Consider the following 22,213-nt stretch of genomic DNA (forward strand, 5'->3'; position numbering starts at 1 on the left):
TTTATAAATAGTTCTTTATAACGAAAACATGTAGGCATATTTGGATTTTCCTAAATTTAAAAGTATGTTTTAAGAAGCTACTCATAACATACGAATATATTTGTTAAAATAATAAAATTAAAAAGTTGTAAAATATAAATTATATTTTGAATAAACGTTTATTTAAAATTGTTAATCAAATTTTATAAAAATATTAACATTTAATATATAATCAGGGATTAAACTAGGTTAAATTTGTAACAAAAACTTGCTTTTGTTTAAAAAAAATCTGGAAACATTTTGGTTGAAAAATAATCTTAAAAAAAACACAATCATTCATACAAATAATGAGATAATATAGGAAATAAAAACAATTTATAATATCAAAGACCTTATAAGTCATCATATAAAAAATGTCCGTGTCCGCGGATATCCGTGATTTTATTCACGACAGATAGTTATTATTTGCGGATATTTATTATTTGTGGATAACGGGTAACAAATATTTTAATACCTGCTTATAAACAGGTCGAGTATGAATATCATATTATCCGTATCCGTGGATATCCGTTATCCGCAAAAAATTAAAATTAAAACTAAAATTTAATTTATATTTTATTAAGTTAAATTTAATTTAAATTAAAATTAACAGTATATTTTATTATGTCAAATTTAATTATAATTATAATTTAATTTAATTTATATTTTATTTTTATAATTTTATATTAAATTTTTTATAAAATATATATTTTTTAAATATTTGCGGGTATCGGATACCCACGGGTACCCGCGAGTTTTAAAAATATCTGCGAGTATTTTTTAAGCGAATACCTGACGAATAAATGAATGGGTAGCGGACGAACTTTTTTTTAACGGGTTGAGTTGCGGATAGGCACTATCCATTCCTGACCCAACCCGTTGCCATCCCTATTTATATTACATATTTTCAAATTTTTTTTTCTTATAGTAGAAACACTATGTATTCAAGTATGACTATTTCAGCTGGAAAATATATGTGACGTGTATTTTATATATAATCGCGTACAATTTTTTGAATATATTAAAATAATTTTAAACAATTTATTAATTATATTTCTAAATATTACTTAACTAGTTACTAAAAGATGTTTCTAATTAAGTATATTTATAAAAAATAAATACATGTTATGCTATAATTTCATATATCTATAAAAACAAAAACATAAGTACACATTTTAAATATGTCCACGTGTATTAATCTGGATTGAATTGAATCTAACATATTTTTATAATTAAATGCAAAATTCACTTTAATAAAAACTTTGATTTTTTTAATTTCCGATTTTGTTAATAATTTTTCCCGTTTTATTAAGCTGCATTTAAATGACAAGGTGAACCGGCGTCGTTTATGCCAGGGTTTAACCTACGTCCCTGTATGTTTCAGCGCAAAACGGTCAGAGTAAACAACACTAGACGTTGGAGTGGCGGGTGCGAAGTGGCGCTCTAACATCCATCATTCCGCCGTCCTCCGCCGCCGCGTCTATGGCGGAACCTGCTGGGGTTCTGACATTCCAGGCCAAGGTTAGCCACGAAGCGAAACTAAAGGAACTGCTTCACCGAATCACCTCGCTTGAGATAAAGCTATGCTCCGACGGCGCAAAAGAGTTTGCGAAGCTTCTGAAGTCTGAGAACGGCGGTGACGTACTTCGAGAGTACGTGCATGGGTCCCCGAAGTGCTCTGAGCTTCTCGAGGCGTGGAAGCTTCGCGAAGGAAAGCAAGGCATGAACTATGTGTTCGACCTAATCTCCGCGATTTTCAACCACAGTGAAGGTAAGTACAACCCTAGCGTGGCGGAGAGTGTGAGCGTGAGCAAGGACTTGGATAAATTTGCACGGATATTGATTGCGGAACGGTTGAGTGATATCCACAAGGAGGTGAACAGCAAGGAGTGGCGCCGGCAGAAGGCGGCGCTATTGCTCCTGGCGTCGATTGTGCGGCGTGGCGCGAGCTTGGCGTCGGAGGTCTCGAAGAGCTTCGATTTTAAGCTGCCGGAGTTCGGGAGGATCGCGTCCGAGCATCGGAGGAAGAAACCGGAGGCGAGGGTAGGGTTGCTGCGGAAGTCGTTTGTTGGATTCGCAATGTCGTTTTTGGAGGTCGGGAAGCCGGGGCTGTTGCGGTGGATTTTGCAGCAGAGAGAGATGTATTCTGGCGTTCTGAGAGGGTTGGGAAGCGATGATGATGAGACTGTAGTGTTTGTGTTAACGGTGTTGAGAGATAGGGTTCTCGTTGTGGAGTCGTTGGTCCCTCCGGGGCTTCGGAGTGTGTTGTTTGGGAGTGCCACGTTGGAGCAGTTGGTTGAGGTTTGTGGAAGGGAGAGTGGTGGCGATGCTGCTGAGGTTGCGTTTGGGGTGCTTGTTAGGGTTTGTACTGATCCGTGTAATGGTTTAATGCCGGATTCGAAAATGCGGTTGAGGGGCAATACTAAGAGGGTCTTGGACCTCATGAAGAAGCTGCGGGTGACGGAGGTTCAACATCATAGCGACTTGCTTTTGGCTATTGTTGAGGCCAAGGGTTCTTTTGGTTTGTTGTATTTGAAGGAGTTTCCTTACAACATTGAAAATTTCAAGTCTTCTTCATGGTTAGAATTGTTTACCTGAATTTTGTTGTTGTTGTTGTTGTTGTTGTTATTTGTTATGTTTATGTGCATGATTATGAGTAATGTTACCATGATAGCAATACAATAATTGAGTTAAATAGTCTCCCAAAATATTAGATGAAGACTGAAAACGAATTAGCCAACCGTTTGGTATCTGAAATTATTACATGGTGTGGGACTATAACGGTCTCAATCAATCTCCACACAATACGTTATTCAGTGTTGTTCATCATTTTCCATAAATTAAGTGTTTCACGTAGAGATTGGTTGGACCAAGTATGTGTGGTGGTTTGTGATTTCTAATAATTAATCCTATCGGCTAGTATTAGAATTTGGCCAATGATAGTGTATTTAGAAGAGAGTTGGAAAATGGTGTTGGTAGCTATTTTTTGATATGTACATGTTAATTTTTCATTTTTTTTTATTTATACCCTGTTTACTGATGTTGACTGATATATTTTTCAGGATTCCTGCAATATCTGTGGCAGCTCAATTGGTTTCGTTGGTTGGTAAGGGCATTTCTAAGGAAATTACAAATTTTCAATCAAATGGTCCCAGGCTGTTGTTAGATAATATGGATTTACATAGTATTGTGAAGTGCCTGTTTCCTCGTCCATTCAGCAGGCCTGTGTTTAATAAGGGATTGCCTCACACCGAACCTTATGTGAGGCATGGTACTCTAAGGCTTCTTCTGGAGTTACTGAAATTTTTGGACTCTCTTTTTGGTGGTTTGAATCATAATTCTAGTTCCAGCAATCCATTCTTGCAGCATGTGATGTTTATCAAGGATGAAATTCAGAATTATGTTCAGGCTTTTCTTCCTGATCTGCAGGTTTTATTAAACCTACTTTCCTCTTTAGATGCCAGTTCTGAAGCCTGTAACTCAACTTTGAAGAGGGATGCATGCCATGATGAACATAACAGCAGTAAGAGAAAAAAGTTAAAACTGGACACTTCAGAGAGTGGTGATATAGATATAGTTGTTGCTGGTCTAAGTTCTACTCCTGATATTGATTTGACTGACAACAGTGAAACAATTGATATTGGAGTAAGAGCAGATACATTGGACGATGAAGTGGATCTCATGAATATCATAGGGGAAATTTGGGGTGTGGACCTCCATTCCATAGATATTAGCTCATGGACAGACGTGGACTCGTACCTACTGTCTAAACTTCTTGATGCTATCAGATATTATCGTGTATGTTCATTTTTTTATAATCTTATTTTATTCAAGCCATTGGGTGTCACTAATGCTGTTAAGTAAACAGAAAAATAGCTCATGATCAAACCAAAATTAAAGGCAGATTTAAATACTTCTACTGAATTATATAATTACGTAGTTTCTTTAGACAATTTTCTGTTTAGCATTTTGATATTCTGTTGGTGTTTGGAGTACTATGTTGTTTCATTTACTAAATTAAGGATATTTTAAACAATAACTTATATTTTTGAGTTTTGATGATGGCCTGATCCTCTAGTTTCTTTGATTTTTAAGGCTTTTAACGAATTTTTCTCTGTGCACTGGGAACTCAATTGCTTCAATGAGATATATCATTGCTTGATATATCTCATTCAATACCTTAGAGCTGTAATGACACTTTTCCCTACCAATTTAATCGATAGAGCTGTAATGACTCTTGACACATGCCTCAATCTTTTCATTTATTCTAGGAACAATGATATCTTATAACGGTGTGTCGTTAAGTGTGTGGCATTTTAGCATACTCTTGGATGCCTGTGATTTGTTTTACTAGGGTTAAACTCCTAAATTAGAGCTAATAGCGAGTGCGTTTCTAGCTTTTTTCTTGGCATTGATTAATTTGATTTGTACGAAATCAAGTGTAATTATAAATTTAGTGCTTAAACTAGGTATGACTTGGACTTTAGTGGTTTACCTTTTTGGTTATTCCTTTTTCACTTGACATTAACTGTTGATAGAATTATATTTTTGAGATTGAGTATGCTCTACAACTATAATTTTTGTAATTTTAGAAGTATCTCAGTTTCATTGTCTTTTTTATGGGAAAATTCTATTAAGCACCAAATGCTTTACTCTAGAGTAGTCAGATTATGAACATGTGGCAGAACAGTTGAATGTAAACTAAATTTAAAATAAAACTTCATACTTATGTGTGAAATGTACTTGTTGCATCTATGAATGCCTCCCTAATTAATGGGTCAGCCTACTGTTTCAGTATCCTAATGAAGGAAAGGAAATCTGGTGTGATTGTTACTTTCTTTTTATATAAATTTATATTTTTTCTTAGTTATTCAATTATACATGATGTCATCTTATATTCCTTTTCCGTTTTTCCTCTGCAGCGCTCTTTGCCTTTCACTTTGGATAGTTCTTTCGAAACTTTCAAGAGTCTTCTTAAAAGTCCGTTGGAACTAACAAGGCACCTGCAGGTCTCAGTGTTGTCCTTGATTGCGGAATACATTGAATGGTGTCCTGACAATGAAATTCCTATAAGAACACCACCCATGTTGTACAGATACCTACAACCATTCATTAAATTGTTAATGTTTTCACCATACAATGAAACAAGGGATTTGGCGTATAGACTGGCCTTGGCAGCTATGTTCAGTACTGGCGGTTTTGATGGGAACCTTCACGAGATAGAAGGATGGTTTTTATTTTTACCAGGTTATAATGCAAAGAAACCCCCTGTCAAAATGTTGGAGGCTGATGCATTACAGAGTTTTACTTTGTTTGTAATATCATTCTTGTGTGATGCTGTTTCTACGCTTGGGAATAATTTAGTTAAATATTGGAAAATTCTTCAGAGTCATGCCCATATTTTGGAAGGCAGTACAGGTGATCAGTTCTATATTCTCATATTTTACTTCTTTGTATACAGTTAACTCTAAAATCGTGTATATCATATGCTGCTTCTTTTCCTTTTTGTTGTACTGCATAAGTTTTTGATCTGGTTCTGTAAATTCATAGGATCATTATCTTTCTATAGAGATAGAAATATGCATATTATCATTTTCTATGGTCACAATATCTGCTAGTTTTTTTGTCATTTCTTCAGAAATGTTAGCATCTGATGTTGCCAAAATTGTTTTGGCTCTTGATTGCTGATTTTGTGGTTTCGTTTCAGATTTATCACCTCATTTTAGCCCTTTTGTCGTATGTGTGCTGGAGAAGTGTCTAAAGGTGATCCGACCTAAATCAGGATCCTGCTCTGTGCCTAAAAAATCAGTGGTATTATTATACACTTGCAGTACAGTCAAGTATCTCTTGCAAACGCAGGTACATGATTCATCATTTGACAATTTTGCTTACTTTTAGTTTGCAGTTTGTGCACATCTAATGTTAGATCTTTGTTTCTGATAGGTCAACCCTGAATTGTTATCTGCTTTAGTTCATGCAGACTTGACAGAGAGACTTGGTGGCAGTTATGAATGTGGTGAAGTCTTTCCCCAGTGGAAGCCACTGAAGGATTTATTGGACTTTGTGGAGAGCATATTACACCATCGGAATTATTGCATCTTCTCTAACAATGAAGAATCTGTCCTTCCTGATAGTTCTCTGGGAAGTGCGCTTGGTAGTGTAAGTAGATTGTTGAATTGTGGGTCTAGTCATGCAGTTACTGAAACAACGATATCTTTCATATCCTCCATTATATTGGAAGATGGGGGTAAAATGTTGACAAATATGCCATTGCAAGTGGTCATTCCACGTGACTTGGTTGGAGTTCCTTTTTCCCACTTATTGTCTGTACTTTTTCTGGATTATAGTGTTCTTCACCATGCTACAAAGTTGTGGCCTGCAATGTTTTATGCTGGTTTGGATATGGCCATGTCAAATCTTGGTATTGGCAGTCAAAATGCTTCTCCTGTTGGGAATTCTGATCATAGATTGTATCCAGAGTCTCTGACTTGTAGCCAACTTTTAGATGCTTCTGAAGCTGATGCTGTTACATTTAGTATCTTTCTGAGACAGGCACCTTTCCATGTGGTATTTCCTGCAATGATGTGTATGAGTGGTCCTTACATATCAAAGCTATCTAAAATACAAGAGCTGTTACTGCATAAATTATCTGCATCCATAAGTGATTGCTTGCTCCTTCCCAATCTGCAACTCCTGCTGTTCTGGACTCATCGGATTCAGTTATGTTACAAAGTTAACCCAATTGCTGAAATTGAACAACTTCTGACTGTGTGTGTTAAGCTTGTAGGGAGCTTGTTAGCGCAATTGTTGGTCCCAGAGAGTTGTTCTGACTGCTCTATGAACAATTTTTTTTGTTCAAGATATAACATTAAAGAAGTGATTAAAACCATTTTTTTCCATCCCTGTGTTTTGATGTCATTATCTCTTTCGATGGGAAGTTATCAGAACATTGCAAATGGAAATGTAGAGGACGATTTCAATATGCTTAATGTAGTATCTGATGAGGGTTTTCACAAATTTGGTAATCCAATTCTAAAGATATTATCAATGACTCTTGATCACATGTGGTCTTTATTTGGTTTCCACCTTTCGGCGTCTACAGCTGAAGATGTTGGTAGTTTATTTGTGAAGGAATTTAAAGGCTTTCAACAAAAGCTATTTTTGGATGTCAGAGATAAATTTGAGTTTTGCATTCGTACTGAAGATGTGATGCCTCTCCTTCCAATATTATGTACTTTACATACTTTGCATAGGTTTTTATCACCTTTTGAGCTTCTTGAATTAGTGGATTGGATGTTCAGTAGAGTTGAAGTGAATGATTTACCAATTAAGAAATCTCTGTTATCTGTTGGATGTTCCTTATCTGCTGATGCTTTCAGTGCTTTATCCATTTATTTTCAACAGTCATCTGAAAACAGGGCACCTTATGATTTGTTTTGGGGGATGGATGTAAAGAGTATGAAAACTGATATTTTTGAGCAGATTTACATCAAGGTTGTGGATTTTTCTCTATGTTTTGAAGTGGATAGTGCTGATAGATGCTTGCTTGAAGCTATCAATGCCTTGTATACGCAGAAACATATGCAGCAAGAAACTTTTCATCCTCTGCTGTTGATCATGTGGAAAATTATAATGGTTACTCCATTGAAAAGTCTTTCCCATTACATTTACAAGACAAATGCTAAGAAAGCTATATTTTTGCGTATTCTTACTGAATTGAGTTCCCTGCATTCGTTGGTCTTTGGGCATTCATTTTTTGGTATAGTGAATAGAAGTTTACATAATGATATCGGTGGGATGGAACATATCTCTGATCTTACTATTTCGGAAGATCAGTATATACTACTTCTACCGGCCTCTTTGTCATACTTGAGCTTGATTTCCAAGAGACACGGGGTGCAGAATCTCAAAGATTGCGGACCTATACCTTATTTTTATTCAAAAATTCTCTTGAAAGGTTTCAGTCAATGGAGGAGCTTTTCGTCTAAAGATATATTTGAGGAAGAATACGGGGAATTCTTTCCATCATCTGTTCAAGAACTTCTCTGTCGTATTGATCACAGTCTTCTTGGGAAATCAATTCATATGTTGCAGTATCACTTTGCTCTTAATGGGGATTCAATAAAATTGAAAAAGAGATTAAAGTTATTTAAATCCATTTGCCCAAAACTTGCTTCGCACGATAACCTGATTGACTGTGAGAGTCAAGTTATTGATAATTATTCTCCACGCCAGTCTTTGAATATCATCAATCGTGTTGTTGCAAAGATATCACTTTGTAAAATATTATTGTTTCATGAAGAAGCAGGTATGAAAGATGTTTCAGTGAAAATGCAAAGCAAAATGGGAAAGTCTAGGATGCATTTTATAAATACTTTGGTGGACATTTGGCAGTTTATTGTGAAGAAATTTTCTCTAGCCTCTGATCAATCTAAAACTGCAAAAGGCACAAATATTTCATTGCTATATAATCTCATGGAAGAGTTTTTGTTGAATATTATTCTGGAATTGGTTGGGAAAATGGAAAATGATCTTATTCAGTTGCCATCTATTTCCTTCCTTGAGCAATTAATCAGATCTGCTCTTCTCTATAGGTTTGGTGATTTTACAACAGTGAAAACTCTCCGGGTTATATTATCACAGCTTAATGAGGGGAGGCTATCATTTGATTTATATCTTCAGTTGTTGCTTGCACATTCTCAGTTTGCCCATACTCTCCATTCTGTGCACAAACCAGCAGGATCCTTTTTGAAGCCTGTATCCAGCATTCTTAAGTGTCTTGTGATTCGTTCTCTTGACTATTGTGAAAGTGACGTGAAACAGACAGGGCCAACAACTGTGCTTTCAAGTGGACCATTAGAAATTGTTAGAATGCTACGGATACTCCTATGGATAAAGGCCCGCCAAACTGATTCAGATTATGGAAATGATATTAACATAAATTTAAAAGAACTGCATGCACTGCTTCGTCATTCTTATGGTGCAACAGTCAGCTGGATTGATTTAGAGATATCCAATCTTATGCAACAAATTGAGTCTATGAGTTGCCTGTTGTCTCAGAATGTCAAGTTAGATTCAGAAACAATTGAAGAGTGGTACAAAGGCCATCACGGAGACAACTTTCCAATTGACCCTGACATATGTGTGTCAACTGTTCTCTATTTTCCCTTTGATAGAAGTATCTCCGATGAGCCACCATCTGCAAATAAGATTGAACCAGATACTATCAGGAAAAAGGTTTAAGCATGTTTTTGCCTGCCTGAATCTGTGTTTCCTGTTTTTAGTTTTGTACCTGTCCTTGTTTATATCTCATTATGTTTACTAACTTCATTAAATCCTATACAGGTACATTATTCTCATGTTGAAGATAGAGAACGTTATGATCCTGCATTTATATTGCGATTTTCAATTTATAGTCTCTCAAAGGCTTATATAGAGCCTGTGGAGTTTGCTGGGTCAGGGTTGCTCGCAATAGCATTTGTTAGCATGTCTTCCCGGGACAACGGAATAAGAAGATTAGCTTATGGCACTCTTGATAAATTTAAGAATGCATTGGAGGTTGGTAACAGGTTTATCAGTTTCTGCTTATTTTATCTCATAAAATTTAATTTTGGCAATGTGAGATTTTTTTTCTACATTCTCTTCAAACTCTACTTTTTTTTGTATATTATTAATACTTAACTTCCATATGGAGAGCTACTTTTTTATGGAATCATCTAATCTGGATTTGTGAAAATATGTATGATAACTGTTCATTTCCCTTCAGTTTGTCATTATCCATTTCAAATATTTTGGCTAGAAGAATGATGTGAAATATTTGATCCGTTTTTGACAAGTTCTTTTGTCTACAACCATGTTTTGTATGTTAACTGTTCAGTTCCCATGAGGCAATTTCTCACGATTCATTTGAAATGTTTTTGGCAAGGATGCTTGATATGTCAGTGTATTTTGGGTGAATTCTTCAGTGTATTACTGTATTTAATCAGTTGATTAGATAAAAGGTGTTTTGTTCTCTTACATGTGCTTTGGGAATGGGTAATGTTTATAGTGTCTCTTTGTTGTTTTGCCCATGCATAGTGGGAAAACTTTATTACTGATATGGAAAGTGGTGGAAATCCTATATCAATTAGAAATATGACCAAAATATAGTATATCAGGGAGGAACAACCTTCATTCTACAAAAGATTGAATTAGGTCTAGAACTCAAATTCTAAGATAATATCAAAGCTTATTCTAGCAGTTTTGTTAGGTTTATCATGTCACTTGCCATCTAGGCATTATTGGACTACTAATAGATTTCAAATCTTGTAAACCTAATGCTTGAGATATCTATCCTGATACGGAGGAGTATTGCAAAACCTACATTGTCTAAAAATATGACTAAATTGTTATATATAAGTGGAAGACAATCCTATAACTAGAAACAGGTTTCATGAGGTTGAGTTGTGCCCACAAAAAATGATAAGATGACATCCGGGCCTGCCTATCCTAGATTCATTAAAGAGTCATTAAAGAGTCACTTATATCCACACCCAACACTGTAGGATCAATGGAAAAAAAAATTAGGCAATTTTGCTGTTTCGATTAATTTGTCCAAAAAAGCATGTTGTGAAAGTTAATCTAGCTAGAAAATCTTGAACTATAAGTAAGCTTGTGGAAGCCTCTAAACCATTGCCTAGAATCCCTGGCCTTCGGGAAACCAGGGCCAAAATGAATGTTTGTTGTATTATTGGGCTTGGGCATTTTCCAGGGGCTGATCCGTACCTTCAGTGCTTTCTTCGTGATACTCTATTGGAGAATACAACATTATTAAACAGGCTTCTATGGAATTCAAGTTTTAGATTGCTTTTCTGTTTTTTCTTTTGTATATATGCATATATTCCTTGTTGAAAGATTATTGCTGACTAACAATAAAAATTTCTTACAGAAATGCCAAAAGAGGAAGGATGTAATGGGACTTCGACTTCTATTAAATTCTGTTCAAAATAGTATAGAAGAGCCATGGCAAAGAATCCCGTCAGTTATTTCTTTATTTGCTGCAGAGGCATCTTGTGTATTGTTAGATCCAACAAATGATCATTATGCTGCTATAAGTACATTTTTGATACACTCTTCTAAGTTGAATATGAGGGTACGACATAAGTTGTTGAGTTTCTTTCTTTACATGAAAATTTTTGCTTTGCTTTGAAAAGTAATTTAGTTTTAGGTTCCATTTGCTTCAATTTTGTAGGTTATCCCTATGTTTGATAACTTCTTTTGGAGTACCTCTGTCAATTTTAAAGCAGAGAGGTCTTGGATCCTCAGGCTATTATGTGCGGGGCTGAACTCTGATGATGATGCCATGATATATATCAGGAACTCTATCCTTGAGACCCTGATGACCTTTTATGTCTCTCCTCTTTCTGATTTTGAGTCAAAGAACCTGATTATTGAGGTAAGCACATTCTTAAAATTTGTTTTATTCTTTTCCTATCTGTCTATAGTTGTACTTCAAGTGGTAGTGTCAGAGTATGTTTATACTCTTTTTGTGGTATGCATTACTGAAAATTACTCAAAGCTGTGTTTCTACTCAACTTGTTGTCATCTCTTAACTTGGTTGTCATATTGTGAATCGAATCACAACTTAGGTGCCATTTTTTAATTGTTGAATTGTATCGGTTTGAATCCTTAGTTATTCAATTCATTAGTCAAAGTTCAAAACTTATATTTCTGTTGACATTCGGATGCTGTTTCTACAAAATTTTTTATACCATTCCAATTAAGTTGGACACATGCAACTTCCATAAAACGTGTTGAAGTTTGAAGATGATGTACATGTTTATCTAGCAGCTGGGCAGTCTAAAAGTTGGACGACTTTCTATTATCAAACAAAACTTTGATATTTGGCAGGAAGAAGTTTTCGGGTTTATTAAATGTGAACCTTAAAGTACTTGTGATATTTTAGCACAATGCTGTGGTTACGGTCTAGCTTGTCCAATGATCACCCTTTTAATTTAGTAGGTATTAAAGTGAGGGGGTATACCAGAATCACATCCATTATGAATAATTTGTGGTATCAGCTGAACAGCTGTGGTGACATGTATTTCAAGGAGGATTTTACTGTAGCTTGGAAAAATGCATCAATTAAGTGCTGCTCCTTTAAGAAATGGGCATTCACGGGCTGAATTGTGCTTGTGCTTCTTGAATAGTGCTTAATAAGTTGTTTACCCAAACTCATACTTCATGCTTTGGAGTATGATGAAATACGCTATTTTTCTTGTGAGATTCTCACTGTGACTACTCCCTTGTCCTCTACCAATATAAAGTGAGCCTATCTTATTTACTCTGCAGGTGATAAAGAAATCTGTTAAATCGGATAAGATTACCAGTCATCTAGTGAAACACTGTTCTTTATTTTCATGGTTTTCGTCTCTCATCTCAGTTAGTAGACAAAGGCTTAGCGGAGATGACAATAAACTCTTCTTGAAACATGTGTTGGTGGCACTAAAGGTAAGCCTTTTATTCTCATGCAGTTTGTAATCTCCCTCCCCCCATCATGACCTGCAATTTATTTTGTTTCTCTAATGCTTTCTGTTAACATTTTCCTTTCAAACGTGTTGCGGTTTTCTAAAATTATTACTTGTGAGCCTACATATTTTTTTAGCAAGCTTGTTCATCAAGCATAGGATGAAGAAGATAAAAGAGTAGCAGTTTGACCCTCTAGCAGTGTTGTTAAAATCACTGCCTAACTTGCAAGATTGCATGGTTGTATGAGTCAAGCACCCTCTAGCAAGCTAGGTTGTATTCAATATTGCTGGAAAGTGGGATTGTGGTTTGATGTTCAGTCGTGGAATGATACATCTCAGCTGGGTAAAGTAAGCCCCACTTTTTCGTCTTAGTAAACAAATTCCTTACCATTTGCAACTCCTCCAACCTCTGAATGGTGAACGACTGGACTTCTCCTTTCCAAGCCAGAGCCCTGCCTCTCATAACTATTATTGCGGAGGGTTGTAATGAGATTTTCCAACTTACCTACTTGTCTTTTAAAAGAAGTATGTTAAACAAAGTTATAACTACATATTTCTTGAAATATGCTCAAGGTGTATTTTTCTTACTCCTAAAAGTAAAATGTGTTTAAGTTAGCAAATGGTATGGAGTGTGCTATAACATGGCCCCACTTATTTTTTGGAATGAGTAAATTAGCAAACTATAACTACATATTTCTTAAAATATCCAAGGTGTAATGTTAACATACAAATTAAATAATAGTAATAACAATTTATAAATAATAAATGAATGTATAAAATATTATATATTGTTATTTTTCTTGGATAATCAATGAATGTATTGTATACATAATAAAGTAAACAACAATTTAATTATTTAATAGTTTAAAAATACGTACATAAATCAAATTGTTGTAATCCTTGCAACCGCTATAGCATATTTTGGTAGTAGCCCATCTGCTCCACTATTTACTATTAACTACTATGAATGTTATTCTCTACCTATGTGCTTGGATTATCCTCAACATAAAGGTTATCACCAAGATTGTTCAAAGCTGTATAATGTATTCCTTTCACTGGAAATGATATATTTTACCAATTTGCTTTTAACTCAGATTTCTGTTACTTCACACTTAGTCCAACTATTATTTTCTAGGTTGTCAATGATGTTATTTCATTTGGAAGAATCTCCAAGTGGTTGAAAAATCACGGTCTTGATCAGCTCATGGAACTTTCATCCAATCTATTTAATTTCTTGCTCCATGATGCAACGTTGGCTAATGAAACTTTATTACTAGTCAATCCTTTTCTACAAATGGTTGCTTCAACGTTGAAATTATCTCAGAAAAGGAAACTATATCAGCCACATTCTACCCTATCAATGGAGGGCTTGTATCAGATGTACCAGGCTGGCAATGTCTATGATAAAGGCAAAAAAAGTATTAAATCGGAGCTTGCTCTTGAAGCCATACTTATGAATGCCCCTCATGTCTCCATTTTCTCTATGGTACTTTCTTTGATCCACCTCCTTAATTTGTTTTTTATTATAAATACTTGATCATCGATGACTCAGTTGTATATTTTAAAATTGTTTGTTCAAAGGCATACAATGAATTCAATATTGAATTGGTTATGTTTTATATTTTAATTAGACTTTAGCTACACCAATGCAAATGATTTTCATACAGTGTATTGTTTATATATCATGAAATGAAGATGAAATTAATTAGTGAAATTCACTTCATGATTCAAAAGTGTTTAAAGTTGTACAAGTGTTATATGATAAGATTTTTTTTTTATTACACCTGCATCGATAAATTATTCTAGTCTATCATGTTCCTGTGGAGGAGTTGATTTTTAAAATATTTTTGGCATTTTTAATTGATGTGGGTTTTAGATTTTTCTTTTTTATTATTTTTTTCTCAATCTATAATATTAAATGTTTATTCCTTGGAGAAATCGTATCTATCAGACTGAAGCTCTAATTCCTATTAAGTGTATACTTCCTCTATATTGGCTTTTTTTTTTGGAGTCGGTATGAATAGCCATCATATTTTTACAGAATCAGGAAAGACTTCAAAGCTTTCTTATCTGGGCAACTACAACTGCTTTAAAGTCAGAGTCTATACGAAGGCTGGAGTTCAATAAGTATCAGTTCTTCAGAAATGATTTTAGGGAAGAGTTTCGAGAGAACACTGTAGTTTCAGCACTTCTTCGCTGGCTAACGGCTTCAGTAATCATTGGGAAGCTCCGTAAAAGATCTTATTGCATGGATTCGGGGTTAGCTGAAACACACAACTTTGAATCCCTGAACTCTTTACTAGTGTATGTTGAAAATACCTCCGGGCAAAGAAATGATATTGATATTGGTGCGGAGGAGCTACTAGCTTCAACAATCTTCTATCTCCAACTGCGTCTTGGTGTCAATCATGAAGTGTTACCATCAGTTGTATGTGCTCTCTGTCTTCTGATTTTTGGTGCCTCTGATTTTGCAGGTATGGTACTTCATACATTTAATATAGTTTACTGATTGCAATTACGGTGATAGGTCAGAATAGACATTTTAGTTAGATGTTTGTATCAACATTCTTGCATCTGGCCAGATATTTATGCTATTTATTTCATTCTATAGTTGGCAAAACTGATTTATTGCAAGACTACGACACTTTAATATCATCACACAGTTCAAGGATACGGTGTCCTCCTGAAGTTAATCCAACTTGGAGATGGTAATTTTCTGGGCCTTCTAATTCCTCGTACTGAAATGAATTCGGATGTTTATTTACTTTGAAAACCATGTTTAATTGGATTCTTAGTATTTATGTATGCTTCATAACTAATCATAGTGGGACCTGATTGATGTTTAGGTCGTTTTATCAGCCATGGAAGGATCATTCTCTGGAGTTCAGTGATTCACAGAAGATGGAGGAATATCATGCTTGCCTAACTTTGTTAGTGATTATATCTAATGTTGTTGGAGGAAAGAAATTAGAGTCGGCTAGTTTATCCCCTGTAGATTTAGAGAAATCAGGCTTATTCCAATGGGAAAGAAGTTTACTAAGAAACTGAGAGTTTGAGTTATTATCTTACTTTTTGTAGATTAGGAAGTGTACAGAAAGTGTTTAGGAAATTATATATTTGAAAATACAATTTTTTTCAATGGTAACAAGCTATATGTATTTGATGGTAACATACAAGCTAAATTAAAATTTTGGTCTGATATTTGTTTCAAATTTAGTTTCAAGCTATATTTGACTTGGTTCTTATGAAAAATTGATTTTAAAGTGTTAAAAGGTTAGCTTCACACTTTTTATATACTCATTTCAAACAATTTTTTGATTCTAAATTAATAAAGGTTGCATACACTAATTATTTTAAACTTCTGAATGAGGTAATTTTTATAACTCGTCAATGTCCATTTATTAAATTGATCATAATAACTTAAGCTGCACAATGGAAAGAAATAATATAACATGGTTGCTGTTATAAATGTTGATGAATAATTTTAAAATGTAAGTAATTTTAATATGTAAAAGTTTAAAATTTCTTTCGTTTGATATCATGGCTTTTGTTTGGAGTTAAGAAAATACAAATTCTCTTTATACATTGAGAGTTGTTATTGAGAAAATTTAGAGCTATAAACTCTAGGATATTGATAATTATCTTTAATATAAAAATTCAGCATTATAAACTAATTTATTAAATCATTCTTGGATGGTTAATATATAAAAAACAATGACGATATTTTCAAGTGATTATATAAAAGTGATTAGTTATATCTTTAATACAATATATACCATTATATCTTCCATGTTATATTATTCTTTTTGTGCCTTTTCAAAATATATATCATAGTATTCTTTTTTACATGAATGAGGATGAAAAAAGAAATGAAACAAATGGATAAATGTAAGTTTAATGTGACGGAATCGTTTTATGAAGCTTTATTTATGACTTGCTGACTTAATTAACTTTTAAGCATATTATAAATTACAATTAGTGTATTTTTATTTAATATCTTATGATTTCCTATTGTATTTATTGACTATTTAAAATACCTTTTAATTTTATTTAAATATTTTCTCTTTGGTTTTTATGTCAACATGATAACATAATTATCACTTTTGTCAATATGCCTTCTTCAACTTATTGATAAGCTTGTGTCTTTTCTCTCTAATATCTTCAATCTTGCCCTTGGAGAGAGAAAAAAACAATTTAATTGCAATTAGAAAAAATTAGAGAAAAAATAACTAAGTTGATTGACGAGTTGAAGAAGATAAAATGAAAAAAAATGTGACGTCTTCCATTGAAAACAAATATCAAACAATCACATACTTATCATTATCACATACTTAGACTAAAATTTATGTAATACTTAAAACTTAATTAACCATTAATTTATTTATTCTTTTTACTTCCAAAAGAAGATAACTTTAATTTAGAAAAAACAATCAACATAATATTACTTTGCCCTTTTTTTTTTCTTGTTATGGAGTAAGGTAAGGACAAATTGATGAAAAAAAAACATTGAAATCAGTACGAGTTTTAGGTCAATAAATTTGCATGATGAAGTAACAAATCCTCCATGTGAGTATGAATACGTGGACTGCACATGACTTGCTCATTTCTAGAAAGTGAATCAATTAGATTGAACAAAGAGTGAACACATTTAAGTCACTTTAGGTCAGGTGAATAGACCTGATTTGTCTATTTCTAGCAATTGCATCATGTGTTGCATCCAACTCTATTCAATTACTTCATAGACATAACTCACTTTAAGTTCGGCCTCTTTTTTTTTTTTTTTGTCTTCATACTAGTTGTGGAAGGAAACTATTAATGGGCAACAAGAGAAGTTACAATGAACATGTAGTAGAAATGGTTTTATTGGAGAGTAAACATCCAAACATGGTCCCATGATAAAGTAACATGACAGAAAACTAAGAATATGAGAATTACAGAGGCATTTCCAGTGGGTTTTCTGGACTGATTACAAGGACATGAGCATCATCATCCAACATGGTACAAACCAAGTAAAAAATCATGCATGACTATGTCCCCCTCATGTATTATTTACCTAAGTTTGTTGAAGAATCATATGAAGTGGTGCTCAAAGTGCTGCAATGCACTCAACTTCAATCTTGGCATCCATTGGCAAGGCAGCAACTTGATAGGTTGATCGAGCTGGAGCAGGTGAAGGGAAGTCTGAAAACATTTTAACCATAAAATCATTATTTACACCAGAACTAGCAGGGATTAGAAAGTAAAATTGCAGAAAAAATAGTAAAGCCTTATCTTATCTATTCCACATAGGACTAAACATATTCAATTTGCCTGAAAATAGATTAATTTTTACAGCACAATGTGATTTATCATCAGAAGTGAATTTCATTGGTAAAGTATAGTATAGCACATTTAGCACTTGATTTGCACAGGGGTTTAATATACTGCAATATTAAACAAATGGGTAATTACTGTTATCAAAAAGAGATAACAATTGAAAAGCAAAAGTTTAGAATGGTGGTCCTGGTAAGGCAACACCAGAATCACTAGCATAGAACTCACATTTAGCATAGATCTCATTAACTTTCTTGAAGTCCTTCAAATCAGCTAACCTGGAGGAAATAAGTGGTATAAATATAGCTGTCTTGCCAGCAGCATTGAATACAATTCAAAGTAAGGAAGAGCAAATAATTCATACAATATTGTCGTCTTAACAACTGATGAGTAGCCAGCACCCCCTGATTTTAGTATCTCCCCCATATTTTTGAGAAGCTGAAATGTGTAATTATTTTACAAATGTCAGTGACAATATCTGTCTCAGCAGTGTACTTTCACAGCAATGCCACATCGGAACAACATTGCTGGCCTGTGTTACTTTTAAAATGAGACAAACTTAAATGCATATATCAGACAATGATTTTATGACATTTAAAGAATGTAAGTAACAAAAATTGCGTGTATAGCAGTTTCCCACTTATGCAGAAAGATACAGTGTGAAGATTAAGTAATGTACTTAGCATTAACAATGGTAAAATATTTGCATTCTTGTGATAATTATTGATTTTGGGAGTCTGGTAGGTTCTTGATTTGGTTAGTAACAAGTGGGGGACTGGTAAGCCCAATGATCTACTTTAGTGGCTGATTCTACATTTCTTGGAGGAGGGGCTAAGTTCCCATTTTCATTTTCGGATTGTTTGATGGTGTTTACCTTGGCTTGGAGCATTTTTTTTTCTTGCTTACTCAATAATACATTCTACCTTGTTTACGTAGGAGTTGTCCCAATCAGAGTCCTATGCTTTTAGCGGTCTTAATGGTTTAGGACTTGTACAAGTTCTACTATGCTAAGACCTGACCAAGATGATAAGTCTATAAAGAAGTACTAGTGCTGTTCACTTTCTTTCAATTCTACTGATTATTTCTTATAGTTCTTTTTTACCCTACCTTTGTCCCAATTAAATTCTTCATTTATAAAAAAGTATTAGAGTGTGACCCTCTACACCTTTCTTTATCAGTGAAATATACTGATAATAGTGATCGTTCCAACAATCAATCTATTGGAAATTTCGAAAGGAAGCTCTTACAAAAGCTAAGTTCCCTTAAGAAAAATCTGTTTTTTTTTTTTAAATGATTACGGTATCATGTTAGTTACACTGGCATATCTTAACCAATTCAAAGTTATTTCAAAACTAGAAAAAGTTAATTCAGCTTCATACACATTCAACCAAGTGACTATTCTAAATCATTCAGTATTTCCAAATAAGTGGAGAGGGAAGATTCCCACTTCAACTATTGTGAATCATCTGATGCCATGAAAATTACTCAACAATTAGGAGTGAAGTCATCCATCCAATTAAATCATATCTCAAGCACAACTTCTTAGAAATGATTATTGAAACCCCATAAGCTCAAATCCATGAGAAAAAGTGACAAATTACAAATACTAAGAAAATTTTCCTTATCAAAAAATGAAAGGCTGCATGTTCATAGTTATCTTAATGTACCTGCTCTGTCTGATCTTCAACATCATCAGAGATGAACTTTCCAGTCTGTATTAGAGAGCAAAACATGTATCATCAGTCCAACATTTAGCATGCAACTACACAACTGAACACATATGTAGAGAAAAATTAAATTGAAGAGTGAACTTCAGTGGATGATTTCAAACCTCGGGAACAAGGCCAAGAACACCCGACACAAACAGAAGGTTGTTGGCTTTGATTGCTTGAGAATATGGTCCCAATGCCGCTGGGGCCTTTTCAGTCTGAACAGCTTCCTTTATTCCTGCAATCAATGAGAAAGTTATTGACAGCTCAAGATTTCATCAAAGATAAAAATAACAATACAAATTCCTTCTCATGATTTCACTTTCATTACATGTAAATTTTAGATTTCTTTTACACATTACATCATAGTCAAGAAGTTCTAGTCAAAAGTCAAAACAACAATTTTAGGAACAATTTGCATACTCTAAAACTTTCCACAAACAAAAGCAATGCAACTAAATAGAACACTTAATCATGCATAAAATTAAAACAAAAAAATTCTGCACAAATAAATAAAATTCGAAAAAAACAACGACAAGAAAACGATCGGATTTTACGGGAATCATTAGAGATACTCCTGCACGCGAATGGCAGAGAGCGCTTAGACGAACACGAACGCAATAGTGAGACACCGGCCACCGTGGCTCCGCCAATTCCGGCGGCCCACGATGCTCGCCGGAAAAAAACGCCGCCGTTCATTGCCGGAATGTGGAAAGTCCTTGCGGCGTAAAACGATGCCATCTCTCTCTCAGAGACACACGCACTGGAGTGACTGTGAAATTATAAAATTCTGGGACAAACGTTGTGCTCTGCAATTAACACTTGCAATGTTTTTTCAGTTTTCCGAAATTACCCTTAACTGTGTAGATTCTCTCATGGAGGAAGCTTCTTATTCTCACATTTTCTCCATTCTCTCACACATAACTACTACCAATATTTTTTTTTCTTGTTTTATTGTGCTTTTTCACTAAGTTTTATTAATTCAGTAAATCAATAATTTGGTCTTTAAAGGTGTGAAATGTTGATAATTTAATCTTTCAAAAAACTGAAATAATTATTTTAGTCTTTGAATATGTAAAAAGTTTTATAATTAGATCTTATTACTAAGTTTTACGACACTAACGTGTCATCAAAATATAAATTTAAGGACCAATTTATGAGTAAGTTATGGACTATTTCTTTGTAAATTTATGATATTATAAACCAATTTGAATTTTTTTATATATTTAGAAATTAAATCAGATTTTCACTCTTTAAAAAAAGTAAATTCCTATTATTTTACATATTTTAATGATCAAATTGGTCATTTATCAATAATTAGTTTTCATCTAAGAGTCTACCTAATCATTTTTAATATAATGGTCTCTTTCAATAATGTATTTTCATTTGAATACTTTAGATAAACTAAATTTATTATCACTTGGACTAACTACTCGTTACTTCTTTATATATATTTTTAACAAAACGAATAATATTAACAACACTTTGCTTATATTTATCACTTTTTTTTCTTTAATTGAGTAAATTTCTTAGGAAAATTTGTTAGGAAGGATTAGAAAATTTGTTTTTTCTCATTGTAAAATACATTAAATGAGTGTTACTTTTTAATTTTGATTACATGTTATTTTCATAGAACTGAGTTGTCTCAAGAATCTTTAGTCCTTTGTCTTTTCTTTGCAAAGTTTTCCTAAACAGTTACTTACTTAGCAATACTCCTGGAGAGTGGGTACACTCTGACGCTCAAGTTAGTAATACTTTCAATTTAGGGGTGAGTAAAAGATGAATGTCAAGATAGGTCCCTTACCTTGAACACTGAACCTTTTTTATATTACTTGAGTGTAATCTTGTCGTATTCGTTTTTATTCTCATTGTAAATACCAATAAAACCCTATGAATGCCCTATCGTATCTGTATTTACCGTTACATTCCCTTGCTGTCCATATTCTTGAATGCACTTTTACAGTCCATATCTCATCTGCGATGTACATATGTATGCCTGAGCCTATACATTGGGATGTACGTATGCTTGAGCTCATATGTACTGGGATGTACGTCTATACAGCCCGAGCCCATATGTATTGGGATGTACGATGTACGTCTGTACGCCTGAGTCCATATGTACTGGGATGTATGTTTGTATACATGTATGTCTGTATGTGGCTTATCCTTGTATTGGGTCCATATACACCTACCCTTAATTTGGCTGAAATGTACTTAGCTCCAATGGGCCGAGATGTCCCCGACCTCCCCATACACCAGCTACTCAGCTTCTTCGTGCACCAATGGGTTGAGATGTTCCCGGTCTCCCCACCAGTCAAAATGTCTCCGACCTCCCCATACACCAGCTACTCAGCTTCTTCGTGCACCAATGGGTTGAGATGTTCCCAGCCTCTCTATACACCTGTGATTATCAACACTAACATTTTAAGTAAATTATATGATCTTGATAAATGATAAATGATATACTTATATAGAAATAATAAATTAAATGGAGTATAATCTTCCGATCAATGATATTATTGGGGCATAATTTGCCAATCACTTATATTATCAATTAATTACCTTAACAATCCTCATGTACTTATAAATATGATGCATTCTTAGAGGAAGTACTCACTTTCAATCTTATATTATCTTCTAAACTAATATTTTCTTATTTCTTATAGT

General features: G+C 34.0%; 2 protein-coding genes across 3 annotated transcripts; one reads left to right on the plus strand and one right to left on the minus strand.

The window, feature by feature from the left end:
- The first annotated feature begins 1,364 nt into the window (after nucleotides 1-1,364).
- EMB2788 (ribosome 60S biogenesis amino-terminal protein) lies at nucleotides 1,365-15,723 on the plus strand. Of its 2 annotated transcripts, XM_028074644.2 has the most exons (13): nucleotides 1,372-2,597; nucleotides 3,081-3,816; nucleotides 4,941-5,436; nucleotides 5,726-5,877; nucleotides 5,962-9,255; nucleotides 9,364-9,576; nucleotides 10,946-11,149; nucleotides 11,249-11,452; nucleotides 12,349-12,507; nucleotides 13,660-14,010; nucleotides 14,566-14,998; nucleotides 15,136-15,232; nucleotides 15,371-15,723. In XM_028074644.2, the coding sequence occupies exons 1-13, from the start codon at nucleotides 1,501-1,503 to the stop codon at nucleotides 15,570-15,572; spliced, it is 7,638 nt and encodes a 2,545-aa protein (XP_027930445.1). In that variant the 5' UTR covers nucleotides 1,372-1,500; the 3' UTR covers nucleotides 15,573-15,723. The 2 variants fall into 2 exon arrangements, with proteins under 2 accessions (XP_085530686.1, XP_027930445.1); XM_085674560.1 differs by lacking the exons at nucleotides 12,349-12,507; nucleotides 13,660-14,010; nucleotides 14,566-14,998; nucleotides 15,136-15,232; nucleotides 15,371-15,723 and having other exon boundaries at nucleotides 1,365-2,597; nucleotides 11,225-11,361.
- A 1,633-nt stretch (nucleotides 15,724-17,356) lies between these two features.
- LOC114187292 (reactive Intermediate Deaminase A, chloroplastic-like) lies at nucleotides 17,357-20,393 on the minus strand. Its single transcript, XM_028075504.2, has 6 exons — nucleotides 20,104-20,393; nucleotides 19,669-19,784; nucleotides 19,505-19,549; nucleotides 18,202-18,275; nucleotides 18,066-18,115; nucleotides 17,357-17,705 (listed from the first exon to the last, which is right to left on the minus strand). Exons 1-6 carry the CDS (start codon nucleotides 20,285-20,287, stop codon nucleotides 17,611-17,613), a joined length of 564 nt encoding a protein of 187 aa, XP_027931305.1. The 5' UTR covers nucleotides 20,288-20,393; the 3' UTR covers nucleotides 17,357-17,610.
- Nucleotides 20,394-22,213: the final 1,820 nt, after the last annotated feature.

Source organism: Vigna unguiculata, chromosome 6, assembly GCF_037176805.1.
Source record: "Vigna unguiculata cultivar grain cowpea cultivar isolate G323 ecotype 2 chromosome 6, ASM3717680v1, whole genome shotgun sequence".
Lineage (NCBI taxonomy): Eukaryota > Viridiplantae > Streptophyta > Magnoliopsida > Fabales > Fabaceae > Vigna > Vigna unguiculata.